The sequence below is a fragment of the Sceloporus undulatus genome, chromosome 1, assembly GCF_019175285.1.
Source record: "Sceloporus undulatus isolate JIND9_A2432 ecotype Alabama chromosome 1, SceUnd_v1.1, whole genome shotgun sequence".
In the NCBI taxonomy this organism is placed as follows: domain Eukaryota; kingdom Metazoa; phylum Chordata; class Lepidosauria; order Squamata; family Phrynosomatidae; genus Sceloporus; species Sceloporus undulatus.
In genome coordinates, this window is record NC_056522.1 from 2,971,197 (window position 1) to 2,990,223 (window position 19,027).

The following is a 19,027-nucleotide window of genomic DNA, read 5'->3' on the forward strand; positions in this document are numbered from 1 at the left end:
TCCTAAAGTCTAAAGATATGCAACTGAGCATGGAAGTTAGAATTGTAGGAGCCATTGGATTTCCCATCATGTATGGATGTGAGAGCAGTGAAGAAAGCACATGAGAAGAAAATCCATTCATTTGAGATGTGGGGCTGGAGGAGAGGGCTGAGGATTCTGTGGATAGCCAAAAAGACAAACAAATAGGTCCTAGAACAGATCAAGCCAGAAATCTCCAAGTCAGTAAAGTTGAGGCTGTTGTACTTTGGTCATGTCATGAGAAAGAATGACTTATTAGAAGAGGCAATAATGCGAGGAAAGGTGGAGGGATGTAGAAAAAGAGGAAAGCCACATGTTAGATGGATGAACTGTATTAGGAGGTCATGGGTATGAATTTGCAGGACCTGAGCAGATATGTTGAGGACAGGGAGTCTTGGAGATGAGTCGGGATCGACTTGAAGGCAGTTACCAGCAACAAAACAACAACCTGGAAGGGTAGGATGTTGCTTCTCACAATAGAAAAATATTTCAGAGTCTCAATGAACTGACAGCCTTCTTCTCTTGCTTAGAAAGATTTCTCTCAACTGAACTTCAACAGGGAGAAATGTAAGGTACGGCACTCAGGTAGAAAAAATGAAATGCATAGATATAGGATGGAGGATGCCTGGCTTAAGGAGACGTATACATGTGAAAGGGATTTAGGAGTCCAAGTAGACCACAGGTTGAACATGAGTCAACAGTGTGATGCAGCAGCTAAAAAGGCCAATGCAATTTTAGGCTGCATCAATAGAAGTATAGTCTCTAGATCAAGGGAAGTAATAGCACCACTGTATTCTGATTTGGTCAGGCCTCACCTGGAATAACACTGTGTCCAGTTCTGGTCCCAACAATTCAAAAAAGGATGTTGAGAAACTGGAGTGTGTCCAAAGGAGGGCAGCTAAAATGGTGAAGGGCTGAAAACCATGAAGTCCTTGGAGGAGAAGCTTAGGGAGCTGGTTATGTTTAGCCTGGAAAAGAGAGGGTTAAGAGGTGATATGATAGCCCTGTTTAAGTATTTGAAGGGGCGTCACGTTGAGGATGGAGCAAGCTTGTTTTCTGCTGCTACAGAGAATAGAACCCAGAACAATGGATGCAAACTACAAGAAAAGAGATTCCACCTCAATTTTCTGACCGGGCTGTTTGATAGTGGAACACACTCCTCTTCAGAGAGTGGTGGAGTCTCCTTCCTTGGAGGACTTTAAACAGAGGCTGGATAGCCATCTGTCAGGGATGCTTTGACTGTGAGTTCCTGCATGGAAGAATTCTATTGGGCTGGATGGCCCTTGGGGTCTTTTCCAACTCTACAATTCTGCAATTCTATGGTCTGTCTGGGATGCTTGGATTGTGAGTTCCTGCATGACGGGGATGGACTGGATGGCTCTTGGGGTCTATTCCAACTCTATGATTCTATGGTTCTCATGCCTGTCCCATGTCCCCACCTTGGGTCTCGGTCTGCCTCTGTGCCCCCTTCACTGGACTGTCTTGCATGCTCTTTCCTGCTCTGTCTTTCCCCAGGTTCCTTTGCCAGCACCCTGCCCACCTATCAGAGGTCGGAAGTCATGCTCTTTATCATGAGCAAGGTGCCTCTTCCTTCTCTGCATCACCCTCTTGACATGGCGGGCAAAGCTGGGTGAGGACAAACAGATTTTTATTCTCCCTCTTCTCTCCTATCCTTTTCTCTCTTTCTTTTATTGACCAGCCTCATCCCCATCTGATCAGGGTTTGTCCCCTCCTAATATCAATGGAATGGAAGCATTTTTGTTGCTTGGCATCTTCAAAGTTGCAGAGCAAAAGCAGGGGCGTGTCCGCATTGCACAGTTATACCACTTTGATCCCACTTTAACTCTTCTGGAGTGTTTTTTTCACTTCTCAATAGCACTTTGGGTACATCTACACTGTGCAAATAATGCAGGTTGATACCACTTTAACCTCCATCCTGAGGTACCAGCACTCTTTGGAGGCATCTGCACTGCAAAATGAATGCATTTTGGCACCACTTTAATTGCCATGGCTCAATACTGCCAAATTCTGGGCTTTGTAGTTTGTTGTGGCACCAATGCTATCTGACAAATAAATATCTCACAAAACTAAAAATCTTAGAATTCCATAGCATTGAGCCGTGGCAGTTTAAGTGATGCCAAAATGCATTCATTCTGCAGTGCAGATGCAGTGCAGTTCAGAGGTTGGCAGAGAAAGTCAAAAACCTTCTAAAACCACAAATCCCAGGATTCCATAGGATGGAGCTACACTACTCAAAGTGGTGCCAAACTGCATTATTTCTACACTGTAGATGCACTTTTAAATACCATGACTCCGTCCTAAGAAATACTGACATTTGGAGCTTTGTGGGGGATTTGAAACTGTCTACCTAAGAGCAGTAATAGCCCCTCACCAAATTACAACTCCCAGGATTCCATAGGATAGAGTGGTATGAAACCTCTATAGTGGGGCTGTGTATACACATCAGGATTGAGGAACCTCAGGCCACTCAGATGTCAATTAATAATAACTCCCATGATCCCATGGGGCTGATGGGAACTAGAATCCAATAACCTCTGAGGCTACAGGTCCCACAGCCCTGCCTGAGACTGGGTTGCATAGCCTCAGTGCTTTTCCATGGAAAGTACCAGGTGCCCTATCACACCATACAAATTGAATGCTATGGCTCCACTTTAACTGATGTGGCAACTTCCCATGAAATAGTTTTCGGTGGGTTTTTTGGGCTGCGGCCACATTCTGGAAGAATTTATTCCTGACGTTTTGCCTGCATCTGTGGCTGGCATCTTCAGAGAATGCTGGCATGGAAGAGAGTGGGGTATATATGCCTGTGGGACACGTGGTTGACATGTTAATGGCAGAGTTACTTCGTGCGTCGTACTGTGTTGAACGGTGCAGCCTGCAGGTGTGTTGTGTGGGGGATATGGGTCTATTTAATTGGTAATCCATTGTCTGCGGGGGAAACCCTTCAGCCTGGGTGGTTTTCATTTGCACACACTTCCGTGCCACCACAGTTACAGGCGAAACATTAGGAATTCTTCCAGAAGGCAGCCACACAGACCAAAAAACCCACAGAAGACTACGGATGCTGGCCGTGAAAGCCTTCGACTTCAAATGCAATGCTGGGATTTGTGGTTTAGGGAAGGGATTCTCAGCCGGAGAGTAGCAATGAGACTACAAGCCCCAGATTCCAGAGGTCAGTCAGTCAGTCAAATTTTATTGCTTTTGGCCTTTGCATAAAACAATACCACAATAACAACGTACATACGTATTATATTTGCAACATCAATCGTATGATTATACAGCAATTTATGATTTACAAAAATGAACATCTAAAATTTTTAGATATACAGTAGATCCTTGTTATACGCTGGGGTTTGGTTCCAAGATCCCCCGTGTATAACAAAATCCGTGTATGCTCAAGTCCCATTAAGTATAATGGCATAGCAAAATGGTGTCCCTAATAAAAAATGGAACATCAAGGTAAATCTATACTTTTTTGGAACATTTTCAAACCGTTTATGCTTGAATCCGTGTATAAAAAGTCTGTGTATAAGAAGGGCCGACTGTATATACAGTTGTCCCTCCATATGTGCAGACTTAGAGTCCACAGTCTTGCTTTTTGTAGGAGGTACAAGCTGCTATCTTTAAAATGGGTGTGTGCGCCTGTGCGTAGCCTCATGTATGCGCCATGGGCGCACACACCATTATTCTCTATGGGACTTGTATATGTGCGAGTTGCCATTTTTGTGGGGGGAGTTGAGAGAAAAGACTCTCTCTCTCTCTCTCTCTCTCTCTCTCTCTCTCTATATATATATATATATATGGTATACAATTATTTAATACAGTCATCACCTTTACAACTTATGCCTACTAAGAGGCAAAAAATGCTTCTTGTGGACTCTGGCAAGGACTAGTTTCAATTCAGGGTGTTAGAAATCGTTCCCTTGGTTCACTATATAGAGGACAAAACAATATGTAGTGGACAAGGTCCTTTAATTCTGGACATCCATATATATGCATGTGCGTTCCTTTACTGGGACATCAACCACATGCAGAGAAAAATATCATTAAGTATACAATATGGGAAGTAGTCACACAAAGAGATTTAAATACAATCACCCCTCCGTTCTCACGGACTTGAGGTCCACAGTCTTGAATATTCTTGGAAGGGCAGCCTCCGTTATTTTCAATGGGGCACGAATATAGGCAGGTCTCCATTTTCACGATGGTGGTGGTGTCTGGAACGGATCCCCCGCGAAAATGGAGGGCTGACTGTACTGCCTATTTTTCCCCATGAGCAGCATTATATCATAAACTCAAGGAGGTTTGCAAACATGCAGACTACTTTAACAATTTAACATTTGTACAATGGCAGAAAGCCTTCACAGAACTGAGATTGAATATGATGGACACAGCCTACAGAGCTGAGAGGCATGGGGCATCCCAATAAAGGTTCCAGAGGCGATTTGTGTGGAGTCATAGTGCTATAATTGTGTGGTGTGAATGGACCCTCAGATTCTGTCATCCTCATGTTTCCCCTGCTATATTTTTGGAGTGCATTAACGTTGAATTCCTGCATGGAAGGGGTTTGGACTTCATAGTCCTTAAGGGTCCCTAGTCTAGTGTGCTATGGTTTTATAAGGTGCCTGGGAGTAGAAGAGAGAAAATGGGGGCACTTTGCAGAAAGCACGGGTTTGTTTTCTGCACCATCCTATTCCCCCCCCCCCCCCAATGTTTCATTTCCACTATACTGGTGACTCTTCCTTACTCCATTTAGCCATGATGGGGTGGAAAAGCTCTGGGCCTCCTTCCAGATTTGGTCCATGCCACTCACCCAATTGGGCTTATTCCAGTTTCCAAAAATCCATTGGAACATGGAAAGGAATCTGAGGATGGGTTTGCACCTTGCTTTTCAGGAAAATCACCCTTTCCAAAGCTTCTAACATTTGCACTCCAGAAATAAAGCAGTTTGGCACCGCTTTCGCTTCCATAGTGTCATGCTATTTAATGGTGGGATTTTTAGTTTAGTAGGACACCAGAGCTCTCTGACAGGGAAGGCTAACCATCTCACATGTCCCAGAATCTCATAGCATTGACACATGGGAATTAAAAAGGTGTCAGATTGCTTTATTTCTGCAGTGTGGATGCAGCTCCAAAATGACGGGGTGTGTGTTGTTGTCTTTATAAAAAAAACGGGTGAGACAGAAAGGCCTGGGGCTGACAAAAACAGGTCTATGTTTTGCCCACTTCCCTGGCACTCTTGTTGATTCAGACCTTTCACAATGCATTTGGGGTGAAGGTTTGGTTTTGCAACCTTGAGCCAGAATTTCTGCAGAATTTCTCTGATGTGTCCAGTTGATTAAATTCTGCGGTTCTTTCTAGACTTTAATGGTTTTGTATTTCCCAACCTTCATTCCCTTCCAGGGAGAACAGGAATCGGCTGACACAAATTATGCTGCTGAAATCACTCCTACAGGTATGCAACTATATCCATCAACTGTCCTGATTTGGCAGGGGAAATCCCAATTCTTTTTTGCTCACCATTAATTCATTGCGGTGGGGAAGAAGAGGGGCAAAGTCATTCCCTTCCCAGTAGACTGTCAAAAGCAAACTGCTGTGCTGCAACTTCTCTTAACTTGTGTGTTCCTCACAAATAACCTTTCCAACCTTGACCAATACTATTGCACAGTTGTGCTTATCTGTCTGCTGAAGATATTACAGGTTGAATAACCCCTCTCCCAAAAGTGCTTTGGAGTTGGGATTTTTTTGGATTTTGGAATACATGTATTGTAACATGTACTGCATTTGCAAGAGTGGAGAGAAATGCAGCTGGAGAGAGAGACAGAGAGACAGAAAAGCATATGAAATGGGGGGGATCCAAATGTAGTGTTCGATGCAAATCCATTGCTCCCGCCATTTCACTGATCCTTGCATCTCTCTCCCACCTTGTGAATACAGTATGCATTATGCTACTTGTATTTCAAACTGCAAATCATTCCAGAATTGAAGTCTCAGTGTCATATTTGCACTGAAAAGGTTTTGGATTTTGGAGCATTTCAGAAAAGGAATACTCAACTCATATTTATTTTATTAATATATTTATTTATATTTATATCCCACCCTCTATCCAAAGATCTCAGGGTGGTGTACAATAAAACAGTATGATAGAGGAAAACAAAGTACAGTCATCCCTCTACATTTGTGGATTTGACTTTTGTGGATTTGATTATTCACAGGTTTGATTAATATGTTCTCTCTAGTGATATCTAGGTCCTCCAGCATGACTCTGTGGTCATCTTCTTCCAAATGTTGCACTGGAGGACCTAGAGATTGCTAGAGAGAACACTTCTCCGAGCATTTGTAGGTCCTCCAGTACAATTATATGTTCAGTGTGCAGCACATGTTGACCATAGAGTTGCACTGGAGGACTTAGAAATTTGTAGAGAGGTGTTATCTCAGGTTAAAAAATAATTGTTTGTTTTTATTTGCATTTTTTCCACTTTTACAGGGGTCCTATGCCCTTAACCCTAGTGAATATGGAGGGCCCACTGTAGACAGTATCTTTGTGGATAAGAAATTGGCTTTAGCTTCCAGGGAAACTGGGCTCCAAGGTTCATGTATTTCATTAAAGGGGTGCCACCACAGAGAAGGCCCTCTTCTGTGTTTCCCCCAAAGTATATTGTCCCCACTAGAGGCACAGAGAGGAGGTCCCTTCCAGCAGAACTCAATTCTTGGCCGTATATCTACTCTCTAAATGTGGCGTCTCCCATCGTTTGTGCAACCAAAGCATGCACTGCCATCTAAAGGAAATGATTTCTGTGGACCTGCAGGTGTCCACTGGTTTCCAGTGCAGCAACATGTTGACGGCCCTTCCCAGCTCCTTCCTGGACCGGCTGCTCTCGGCAGCGTTGATGGAGGACCCCGAGATCCGTCTCTTTGTCCTCCAGATTCTTATCAGCTTCATCGACCGGCAAGGGAACAAGCACAAGTTCCAGACAATCAGGTGAGTGGAAAGAGGACAAGGCATGAAAATGTGGACTAGCCTCTTGGAATGCAATGGGAACATAGATCCTTGGAGCTGATAGCAGTGAGGTTAACCTCACCCATGTTCAGCTACAACAGAGACGGGGAAAGCATGGCTTGTGGACCACATTCAGCCTCAAAACCCAACTTTTGCACTCCCTCCTCCCAAAGCTGCATTTGAAAGATTTTCAGCTAGTTTTATCCCCAAATTTATTATTTTGTCTATTAATTTATTAAAATTTATTTATTAAAAATATTTTAGCTAAAAGGGTGAGAAATAAATATTTAAATAAACCCATAGTCATTTTCAATAAATAAATGTGTAAGTATAGAAATTTTATGCAAAAAATTGACCCCCAAAATTGGGCTGTCATGTCCTGTGGGGGAATCCCCCCTTTCTCCCATACTTGTTGCACCTGCCTCTTCCACTTCTTCTCTGCCCCCTTTTCACCTGTTGTTACGCTTCTGCGCAGCACCATCAGCGACATCTCCATCCTGATGCTGAAAGTGGACAAGTGTTCCCGGCAGGATACCGTCTTCATGAAAAAGGTACCGATATCTGCTAGGCAGGCAAGAGCATGTGAATAACTGGGAGATGGGAGCCAAGATCATACATTATGCTTTCATAATGTAAATTAGCATGGTTTTTATTTCAGTACAGGCACAGCCTAGTTCAGGCTGCATCAGCTCATGCAAAGCAGAACTCCATTTTCCTTTGGTTTTGCAACATCCTTGAATTTTCCAGCATTGTGCTTCTATCAGACAAATATGGATGAAAATGCAAGCATTAGGATACTATGCAAGCAGAAATGTATACATTTGGGGAAATATTGTGGTGAAAGGCACATACAGGTTGAGTCTCTCTTATTCAGAGTTCTGAAAATTGAATTATTCCAAAATCACAAATTATTTTTATGGGCGGGTGAGACAGTGACACCTTTGCTTTCTGATTCCATCATCCAAACTTGTCCACATGGGTGGCTGAGATAGTGACACCTTTTGTAAGGAGGTAGAGAGAGAGTGGAGGGTTGAACGGGCAAAGGGAGAAGGAGGCCGCCTCAGGACCCAGAGGAGGAAGGGAAAGGTGGTCAGGCAGAGCGGGAACAGCTGGGGGCGGAAGGAGGAGAAAGCCCCGAGGGGAGGATTCTTAAGGCAGAGGGAGAGGCGCCTGGGGGGAGGAGGCTACGCGGAAGACGGGGACGCGGAGAGGAGCGTGGAACAGGGAGAGAGATGGTCCCGGCATACCCAGCTGAGGGGGCCCGCAACCCTGGGCGAGCCTCATCCATTACCCGAATATGAGTGGGCCCAATCCGAGTGGGCCACCTGGCTAGTCCCCGGTGGGAAGGAGTCACCCCGGGGGAGCCTTACAACCCAGAGATAGGGAGAGACTTTGGTGGGTCCTGGTGGGATAACCGAGTCAGGCCACAGCGGCAAAGCAGGCCAAGTCCCCCCGACGAGCAGGAGCTAGCGGAACGGTCCAAGAGGGCGTATAGACCCTGGAGGGGAAGAAACGCCGCCGAGGGTGAATTCTAGAAGCCGGCAAAGTAAGCCCAGGCACAGCGCACGGAGCTCAATGACGTAACTGAGGCCTCCTTGGACTGAGCAGGGTTCTGTTGGGTGAAGAGAAGAAGTTGGAAGTTTATGTTATTACTTGGTGTTGGGAAGTAAAGTTATCAGTTTGCCAGCAACTACAGTGTTTTGTTGCCTTGTTTGTTGCCACCCTAAAGTTACAAATGGAGCCGGTGGGAGGACTTCCTCAGGCCGTGCCACAGGCCCCGCCCACACCTTTGTTTTCTGATGGTTTAGTGCACACAAACTTTGTTCCGTGCGCAGAATTATTAAAAAATAATGTGTATAAAATTACCTTCAGGCTGTGTGTACAAGGTGTATACGAAACATAAATTCCATGTTTAGACTTGGGTCCCATCTCCAAGGTATCTGATGACGTGTGAGCAAATATTCCAAAATCCGAAACACTCCAAATTCTGAAACGGTTCTGGTCCCAAGCATTTCACATTAGGGAGACTCAACCTGTATTGTAGTGAGTCAGTGGCAAAAATCTGGATTTTAGGAGGAAATGCTATGGGAAAAAAAGGCATGCATTTGGCTGATTGGGGGATTGTAGACTGAGATCCAAGATTCTGTGATCTGGCTTATCGTAGCATTTTCATGGTATAAGAAGTACACATGGGGACGTAGTTTAGCAGTTCCTCCTTCTGCACATTACTAACAAGCATTAGCTATAGTACCACTGGTATTGTCTTTGAGAGATACTCTGCCAATGCCACACTCCACTACTGCTGCTACCCAGTAGTTGTTTGACACATGAAGTTGGTTTCTCAACCAAAAGCCTTTCTGACATGGGAGACCTGGCCTTAGCCACTTGTCTCACAGGAGCATGTAGTCGCACCACTGCGGACAAGTAACATCATGCTGTTATGACATTCAGTTTGCATGGCAGAGCTGGGATTCAAACCCTGGTCTCCAGAGTCCTAGTCCAACCTGTAAACCACTATAACATACCTTTTCTGCACAGAAAACCTACATTTCTTTCTGCATGAAACAATTTACTCCAAAGACTTGGTGTAGTGCAAAGACTATCACAGGTGCTCTGCACTTCTTTCAGCCAAGAAGGGAGCACTAACTGTGCCTTCTCCACAGCAAGCTGATTGTCTCCTTTACTCACAGCACTCCCAACAGCTCTATCGGCACATCTATTTGACTTGCAAGGAGGAGAATAACAGCCGCGCTCACTACGAGGCTCTCTACGCTCTTCTGGCACTCATCAGCATCGAACTGGCCAACGAAGAGGTGGTGGTGGACTTGATCCGGCTGGTGCTGGCCATGCAGGTAGGTTTCGTATAGTTTCGGAATTGGGTGAGCTGCTCCACATCTTTTGGAGGGGAGTATCTCAGTTTGCCATTTGCACAAAGCCTTATGTAGGTGGGATCTTTTCTGTGTAGCAATAATAATATAGCAAGTACATCTCTGTACAACTTATCAGTGAACTAACACTCCTAAGCAAGTCGAAGGCTTTCATGGCCGGCATCCATAATTTTTTGTCGGTTTTTTGGGCTATGTGGCCATGTTTTAGAAGAGTTTCTTCCTGATGTTTCGCCAGCACGTTTCGCCTTATCTCTTTGATAAGGAAGAACTTGAAAAAAGCAATTAGCAGGAAAGTCAGCATCCTGGCGAAACGTCATGAAGAAACTCTTCTAGAACATGGCCACATAGCCTGAAAAACCCACAAAAAAACTCCGAAGCAGTTTACAATCTGTAAGCCAATTGCCCTCAACAAACTAGGTCCTTATTTTACTGACTTACAAAAAAAGGTGGAAGGCTGAGTGGACCTTGGAGCCTCCTATAGAATCGAACTTAGAACCAGCATTTAACCACTGTGCCATCAGGGCTCCGTATAGGTTTGTCATCCATCTACATTGTTGTTATTTGAGTTATGGTGATTTTAGGAATAAGAGACCTCCAGGTCATCCTATTCTCCTCTGTTAGGGATGATGGGAGTTGCAGCTCTTCTCCTGGCTTTCACTCTCACCACCCTGGTCAGCGGAAGAACAACCAGTTTGACCAGTAGCTCTGAGAATTGGCTGAAGATATCCTCCAATCTTCTCTGCAGTCTGCTGGTTCTTGTTCAGCTCTCAAGACACCAGTCAACACAGTAGTCTTCTTGTATAAAAGATCTACTTTTATTCTACTATATACACTATGCACAAAACAATTCACTACTCACAAAATCCACACTACTATACTCCTCAATACCCACACTACTATACTCCTCTATACCCACAAAAAGTATTGCCATACATTATTGCTTATATAGACATTTGTCTCTCTATTCATTATACAGTTGCCACCTCCTGGGCGTGTACATACATTATGATTGACATGCCATACTTGGCTCAATCTAGGCCTCACATTGCATCATACATTACTGTCCACTCAATGACTCTCAGGTGATATCAATTTGCATCTTTTCACTTTGTCATTGCCTCATATGTCCTTGGCTTTCAGGACTCTCTAATTACATTACTTACAACACCTGTGTGACAATTCAATAACTTTTGCTGTGTCATGTTACTTTCAAATACATTCATATACACATTATATTTCTTGTGACTATATATCCCATGTGGCTTTTTCCTGACAATCCCCTCCGAAATAGAATATTGTATGTGAATTATATTGTCATTCCAATCAACTGAGACAATCTCTCGTGTTTTTCCACTGTTAAAGCCTTTGTAAAAATGTCTGCTATGTTGTGTTGTGTCTCTATGTACTTTAACTCTATTTCTCCTTTCTGGACCATTTCTCTTACATTCTGGTATCTTACACCTACGTACTTCGTTCTGTTTTTCAGACTTTCTGTTTCTGCCATTGCTATACAGGACTGCGAATCTTCATGAATTTCTACAGGAATTTTAAAGCTTTCATTCAAATCAATCAATAATTGTTCAATCCACTGTACCTCATTTGTGACTTCATTCAAAGCTGCGAACTCGGCCTCACTAGAGCTCAATGCTACGTTTGTCTGTTTTCTACTTCTCCACACAATGGGACTTTCGCTGTATCTTATAATCATTCCAGACACTGACTTTTTGTCTCCTGATTCCGAAGCAAATGAACTATCTACATAACATTCTAAATCAGCATTGCTTTTTCTAATTATCAACTTCTTGTCTATGGTTCCTTTCAGATACCTAATCAAATGTTTCACTGCTGTCCAATCCTCAATTCTCGGGTCGTTCACTCTTCTTGCCAAAACATGAACCGGGTACGAGATGTCTGGTCTGGTATGGCTAGAAATAAACTGTAAAGATCCAACAACACTTCTAAACAATCTTTTATCCTCAAAAGCTCTTGTAACTTCCTCTGACACAAAACTTGTAGTCATCGGAGTTTTCACAACCTTTGCACTCTGTAAACCACATTTCTCAATTAACCTTTCAATTTTCTTGCTTTGACTCAGCAAACAATGCCCTTCTTCAGTCCATTCTACATTTATCCCTAAATAAGACTTCAACATACCTAAATCTTTCAACACAAATTTCTTTGACAATTCATTTTTCACCAACTCAATTTCTTTCTTTGATTTGGCTGCAACGCACAAATCGTCCACATAGATCAACAAAATTACATCTCCTTTTGTGTATACACAAGCATCTGCAACACTTCTCTTGTAACCTAACTTCTCCAATTCATCATTGATGCATAAATTCCAAGCTCTTGCACTTTGCTTGAGACCGTACAATGCTTTCTTCAACCTGTATACATTCTGACTACCACCTACTTCAAAACCTTGAGGTTGCTCCATGAAAATCTCTTCTTCTAAATTGGCATTTAAATAAGCCGTCTCAAAATCAAAATGCTCTACTATCAGATCTCTCTTTCCTGCAATTGCTAATACCATTCTTAAACTCTCTGCTTTTGCGGTTGGAGAAAAAGTTTTGTCATAATTTTCAAACTGTTCCTGTGAAAAGCCTTTTGCTACCAACCTTGCCTTATATTTCACACTACCATCAGGCATGTCTTTCCTTTTATAAACCCACTTGCAACCAATTACTTTTCTATCCTTGGGTCTTTCTACTATTTCAAAAACATCTTTCCTTTCTAAGCAATCAAATTCACACTCCATTGCTTCACACCATTTCTCCTGTTCCTCTCTAGGAAAATTTTCTATCTCAGCAAAACTTTCTGGTTCTTCAAAAACTAAACAAGCTTTTGCATTGGTCACCACAAATCTGTCAGGAGATTTTCTAGTTCTTTGACTACGTCTAGGTACTAACTCTGTTGTTCTGCCTCTCTCTTCCTCATCTCTGTCTACACTGGAAGTTGTGGCTTTCTTACTGAATCTCTTATCCTCTGTCATGCGTGTGGTTTTTGGTCTGGACATTTCACTATCTGAGGAACTATCACTGCTACTCGTGGATGGTTCTTCTGGTTTTACTATAACCCCTCCATTTCCTGGAGATGCTTGGCTTTGGGTCTGAGTCTCTGCCTCACTTGAGTTGCCTAACTTCACAAACACTTCCTTATTTGCATGGAGTTTTTCCCAACCAGCATATCTTTCAAAATTGGCAGATCTTGAATGTCTTACTTCTTTTCCTCCCAAATAGAATTTGTAACTGTTTCCAGAATACCCCAAAAACATCATTCTTCTACTCTTGGGTTCACCTTTGTTTCTAAAGCATGCAGGTGTGTACACATATGCATATTGACCAAAGATTCTTAGGTATTTAAAATTAGGAATTCTACCATATAGAACTCTATAAGGAATATCATCTATTACTGAATGATAGAGCCTATTGGTAATGTGTACTGCTGTCAAAACAGCTTCACCCCAAAAATTATCACTTACACCCGCGTCAGCCATCATACAAGCAGTTAACTTTTTGATTTCTTGAATCTTTCTCTCTGCAAGCCCATCCTCACTAGGACATGCAGGATTTGTTGTGTGGTGTGTTATGCCAACCTTTTGGAACCAATAAAACAATTCATTAGATAAAAATTCTCCGCCTCTATCAGTTATAATTGTGTCTACTCTGAAATCAAATTTTCTTTCTACTCAGGTCTTGCAGAGCAACTGTGGCTTCCTTGGTGGAGTCTATGCGCTTGTCCTCTTCTCTTTGCAGGAGTTGGCCCAGGTCAACGAAGACAATCTTCCCCTGTACGGCCGCTGTGCTCTCTATGCCTTGGGAGCAGCCTACCTGAACCTGATCAGCCAACTGACCACAGTGCCTGCCTTCGTCCAACACATCCATGAGGTCTGTTGCTTGACTTTTAACTCTCTTTACTTTCCCCTTCTCCTGTTCTTTTTCTCATAAGAATACAGATTTAACCCAGTATCCTTATCTCTCCAGAGATCTTGGGGTAGTGGAATATTCAGTGAAAATATTCATAAGTGTAAAATGAAGGGTAATAATAATCTGGATTACTGTATCCACTTCTGAGACCCTTTCATACTACCCCATTATAGCACTATGATTTCATTTTAACTACTATGGCGTCTTCCCATGGAGTGCTGGGATTTGTAGTTTGGTGCAAAGGCACTAGAGATCTCTAACTGAGAATTCTAAATATATTTCCCTAAACAGCAAATCTCAGGATTGCGTAGGATGGAGCCAATGCAGTTAAACTGCATCTGCATTACAGAAATAAAGCAGTTTGACTCTGATTTAACTGCTATGGCTCAGTGCTATAGAACACTTGGATTTGTAGTTTGTTGGAACACCAGAGCTGTCTGACAGAGAAGGCTAAATATCTCACAAAATTACAAATTCCTGGATTCCATGGCATTGAGCCATGGCAGTTAAAACAGTATCAAACTACAATATTTCTGCAGTGCAGTCGCAGCCTTAAAGTGGAATCATAGTGCTATAATTGTATAGTGTGATAGGGCTTCTGAGCATATGACCTAAAGAAAAGATATTCAAGGGCTAGAAAAGGTGCACAAAAGATCTGGTAAAACCCATTTTGATTTGAAATGGAAGTCTTCTCATGGACCCATGTCCTATGTGGAAAAATTAGGGAAAACAGAGCTATGGAGAAACAAAAATGACAACATGGTGTCATTCGCTCTGGATCGCTAATATTGTTGTTGATAATTTTGTTATGTTGGTTTTGAAATAAAAATAAAATCTGGAAAACGGTGCCTCTCTTCTTTCCCTAGGTCATAGACATGAGGCAGAAGGAAGCCCCATACATGCTCCCTGAAGGTGTGTTTGCAGAGAAGCCCAGGTAAAAGTGCATGTCCTCCAACACTTTCCATTGTGCAGAAAATAAACCTGTGCCATCCCACTTTCGCAAATGTCCCGATTTCTCTTCCTCTCATTTCCTCCCTTCATCCTCAGCTTATTTCAACTGTGCAAACTGAGATCAAAATCCAAAAATAGCTTAACTCAATTTGCTCAGCAGGTGGGAAAAGGAGAGAGGAAGGAATGATATTTTGCCCTTCCCAGGAGCCTCCAACAAAAGCAAACATCTGTAGCATCTCCTCACATATGTCTTCTTCCCCATTAATAACTTTTGCTGTCTGGACCACACTCTGATGTTGCTCAACCACATCAGTTTTTATCTGTGAAATGTTGGAGGGTTAGAAAGAGTCCCCTTTGGATTAGGACCAGGGTGGGAAACATGCACCCTATGGGAACTTTTCTGTGCCCCCCACGCCCAGTCCCTAGCTGTCCAAAAAGAAACCAACCTCCAGATATTCAAAGAAATATGCAAAACTCACCCAACTGACTGGAGCAACTCCCCCAGGTGTGACAGATTAGTCTTAGTCCTATGCCATAACCCTCCTCAGATACCTTCAGACCTGGCAGTTTGGCCTGATGCATACCCCATAAATCTTCCCCCACCAAAATGACCCTGAATGTGGTTGTCACAAGCCAGAAATGACTTGAAGGCACACAACACACCCACATATTGAGAAGAAGCTCCAAATCTGGAGCAGGGACATTGGACTAGTCTACACAATTAAAATAGTCGAATGTAATGTGATCTGACTACATTGATTTGCAGGAGTTCAGGCTTTTTGTGGGCCCACCCTGAAAAACACCTAAACCCCTACAGAAAGGGTCTTTGTGGTTTCTGGCCATGCAGGAAATCCAAATCAAAGCATCCCCAACAGATGGCCATCCAGCGGAGACAAAAACAAGAATATTGTTCCTCTGCTGTTGGTTCTTCTCCAGCTCTCACCCTCTCTCTCATGTGGAGAGGATATTTGGATTTCCTCTCATTGGTTCTCCCCTGCATTTCTGTAGGCTGTCAAGAAACCTGGACCGCCTTGGCCCCGAGATCCTCTTCCGGCAGAGCAAGATCAGCGAAGTCCTGGGAGGAAGCGGCTACAATTCAGACAGGCTCAGCACGCCTTACATCCCCCAGCTGACAGGTATGAGGTCCGTGGGGTGCATGCTCTGGTCAGAGGACTGCTGAGTGTGGACGGATACCCAAAGGCCATATAGTCCATCCCCTTCAAGAGAAGGCAGGAAGGAGTATAGGGCCTGCAAGCACTCAAAAGCCTAGGGATCTTTGCTTCCCCCTAAAAATATGTGCAAATTTGTTGTCTTTCTGGACTGGAAAGATATACTCAGAAATCCATGGACTGCATTGGTTGAAAGAAATCAGAAAACTCGCCATATGAGATTTCTAATGTCAGGCTTTCAAGGCTTAGCTTGACTCATCGGGACTAACAAAACCAGGAGGAAAATTATGCACAATATCTAAACCAGCATAGAATACAGTGCACCCGCGTCATACATTCAGGTTTACGTTGAAGCCGCATGACAATTAAAGAAATGGTGTGGACTGTCTCACTTCACAAGCACATGTCCCATTGTTTACAACATACACAGACTTCCCCTTACGCAGGGGGATCGCGAATGGGTCCCCCGCATAAGGGAAAGGCCTGCTGTAATAGAATCATAGATGTTAATAATAATAATCTACTTTTGTTTTTGTTATTGTTTATATAAACAACTTTATACCCTGCCTTTCCCCCCAAAATTGGCAGGTTACAAATAAAAGCAAACCCAGCGTAGGTGAAACATGCAAATGTATTCAGTTTGCGTAATTTACTCAGTACTAGAATTTGAAATTCTTGGGAACAGAATTTTATCTTTCATACTTGACGTGCAACACTTGTCTCATGCACTTTTTACCCTCATTTGCTGTCATTTTACTCTTTGCCATCACTTTTAAACCACAGAAAATTTTGCTTTTAGTTGTCTAGTGCTCCATCAGCTGCAACCCTTGAGGAACATGTTAAATGTATCTAGAAAAATGCTAGAATTTGGCATTCCTGGGGGGGGGGAATTTATCTTTCACACTTAACATGCAACACTGGTCTCAATCCTTTCCCCCCCTCACTTGCCATCCCTACTACTTCTTGCCATCACTTTTCAACGACAGAAAAATTGCTTTTGGCTTTCTGTGACTCTCCAACCCTCGAGGAACATGTTGAACATATTTCAGAATGCCATAACTTGGAATTCCTGGGAACAGAATGTTATTTTGCACACTTAACACGCAGCATGCTAGAACCTTCCCTTTGCTGTCACTTGCCATCACTGAAAACTTTATTTTTACAGTTTTTTAAAAAAATTATTATCAATGCATATTGCATGCATTTAGAAAATGTGTGGGCCTCAGGACTTGCATGCTAGAGATGTGCAATAATATCGCGGGAAGGGTTTCTCCCCCGGATCTGCCAAATGTTATTAGAGCTGGCACTGTGCTTTTTCAATGTGATTGACATATCATCTTGTGGAGGAGGGAATTTACATGTTTGCTGTCTAAAATAACACCTTCCACTTACCCAGGAAAAGATATTCAAATCAGACAAAAAAGAACATATGCAGCAAAGGATTTTTTTGTGGGAGGAACAGCTCAAAAAGCAGAATATCCTTTAGAAATCCAAGGGAGAGGATTTGCAGGAGCAGCAAGCAGGATGGCTTCAGTATTATTATTTTGTGTGCTACGTGGCCATGTTCTGGAAGAGTTTATTCATGATCTTTTGCCAGCATCTGTGGCTGGCATTTCTTTGAAGACTCACAAAAAGCTATGGAGGCCAGCCGTGAAAGCCTTCGACTTTGCATTATTGTTATTGTTGATATTGATATTGATGCCACTCCATTCACTGCTTCTGCAAATTCTCTCTCTTGGATTATTTACTTATTTCCTGCCTTTCTCCTAGTATAGGGGCTCAAGACGGCTAACAGAATTTAAACAGTGCAAGTTAAAAACAATACAGAGCATTAAAACATAGATACAGCTTTTAAAAATCGCTTTTTTAAAAAAGTTAAAAACCTTACACCTTAAAAATTTTAAAATATTTTTAAAACTCTAGACCAACCATATACAGCATTTCATGGCAGGAGAGACTGCCATTGAGAGCAGGAGCGTGGAAAGTGTTTTCATAGAATCATAGAGACCGCAAGGGCCCTGATCCAGTCCAGCCCCCTTCTGCCATGCAGGAAATCTCAATGAAAGCATCCCTGACAGATGGCCATTCAGCCTGCTAGACCCCCAAGGCCATTTTTTGTGGGCCCCAGCACATATTGACACACCCACACACACACACCCAAGCCCCTAAATGGGAGGGGCAATTTTGACACATTGGGATGGCATCACTTCCCAGTTGGTTTCCAGGTGTCTTGTTAACATCTGCTTCCAGATAACTCCCTGTTTTTACAAAAGGACCTGGAAATAGGGCAACATTACCACCCGCACCTATTTGGGATTGTTGGGGGGCCCTGGTGAAATGGACCCTGTGTGAAAACAGAGGGCCAACTGTATATTCAGTGGCATAACCCCAGCTCAATCATCAAGATGATTCAAGCTCAGGTGCCCAAAAGTAACAGCAAGGGATTGCTAAGCTGATGTTCCCGTTTACACTTTGGAGGTCTCTTCCCCTAGCCTCATGTGAAATGGTTCTGTTGAATGAATCTCCTCGGCTACATGCAGAAAACTCCCAGTTTCCCTTCCCAGTGTCTCCAGTTAGAAAAACCACAAGAGGAAGGGTTGGGATGTTGGAAGACAGCAATCATTGCCCACCACTTTGGAGAGCTGTGACCCTTCTGGGTTGAGAACTAGGCTGGACCCCCAAGCTGGTGACTTCAAGAGGTATTGGACAACAGTTCCCATTACTCTTCTTTTTAATTGTTGGTTGTGGGTGATGGGAACTGTAGTCCAAGTCTGCTGGAGAGCACCAGGTTGGGGGAAAGCTGGGTGAGATAGAAGGAGGTCTTTTTATTTCAGTCTGAGGATAAACCTTCTCCTTGACTAATGGGTGCCACTTTCTGTTCAGGGAAAGGCCTCTCTTGGGCCCCAGAGATCAAAAAGAGATGACCCAATTTGCATATAATTTTGTATTATATTCCATTTGCTAGAATGTATGCCACTGGCAGGTCTGTTTTATTTTATTTTATGTTGTGTACAAAACTGTGTAAACCTACAGCGCTTTATAAATAAAGTT

The 19,027-nt window shown here is 43.0% G+C and overlaps 2 protein-coding genes across 4 annotated transcripts in view; one reads left to right on the forward strand and one right to left on the reverse strand.

The window, feature by feature from the left end:
- LOC121919807 (protein FAM71C-like) overlaps window positions 1-19,027 on the reverse strand; it is a 1,121,343-nt gene that overhangs the window by 345,352 nt on the left and 756,964 nt on the right. The window lies entirely within an intron of this gene.
- The window catches only part of EFR3B (EFR3 homolog B), a 140,316-nt gene that overhangs the window by 114,582 nt on the left and 6,707 nt on the right, over window positions 1-19,027 (forward strand). For all 3 annotated transcript variants that reach the window (XM_042448688.1, XM_042448696.1, XM_042448679.1), the window contains 8 exons: window positions 1,534-1,648; window positions 5,443-5,494; window positions 6,849-7,021; window positions 7,515-7,590; window positions 9,730-9,891; window positions 13,686-13,817; window positions 14,723-14,790; window positions 15,816-15,943. In XM_042448688.1, coding sequence (XP_042304622.1) covers window positions 1,534-1,648; window positions 5,443-5,494; window positions 6,849-7,021; window positions 7,515-7,590; window positions 9,730-9,891; window positions 13,686-13,817; window positions 14,723-14,790; window positions 15,816-15,943 — 906 coding nt within the window. The remainder of the gene's footprint in view (window positions 1-1,533; window positions 1,649-5,442; window positions 5,495-6,848; window positions 7,022-7,514; window positions 7,591-9,729; window positions 9,892-13,685; window positions 13,818-14,722; window positions 14,791-15,815; window positions 15,944-19,027) is intronic.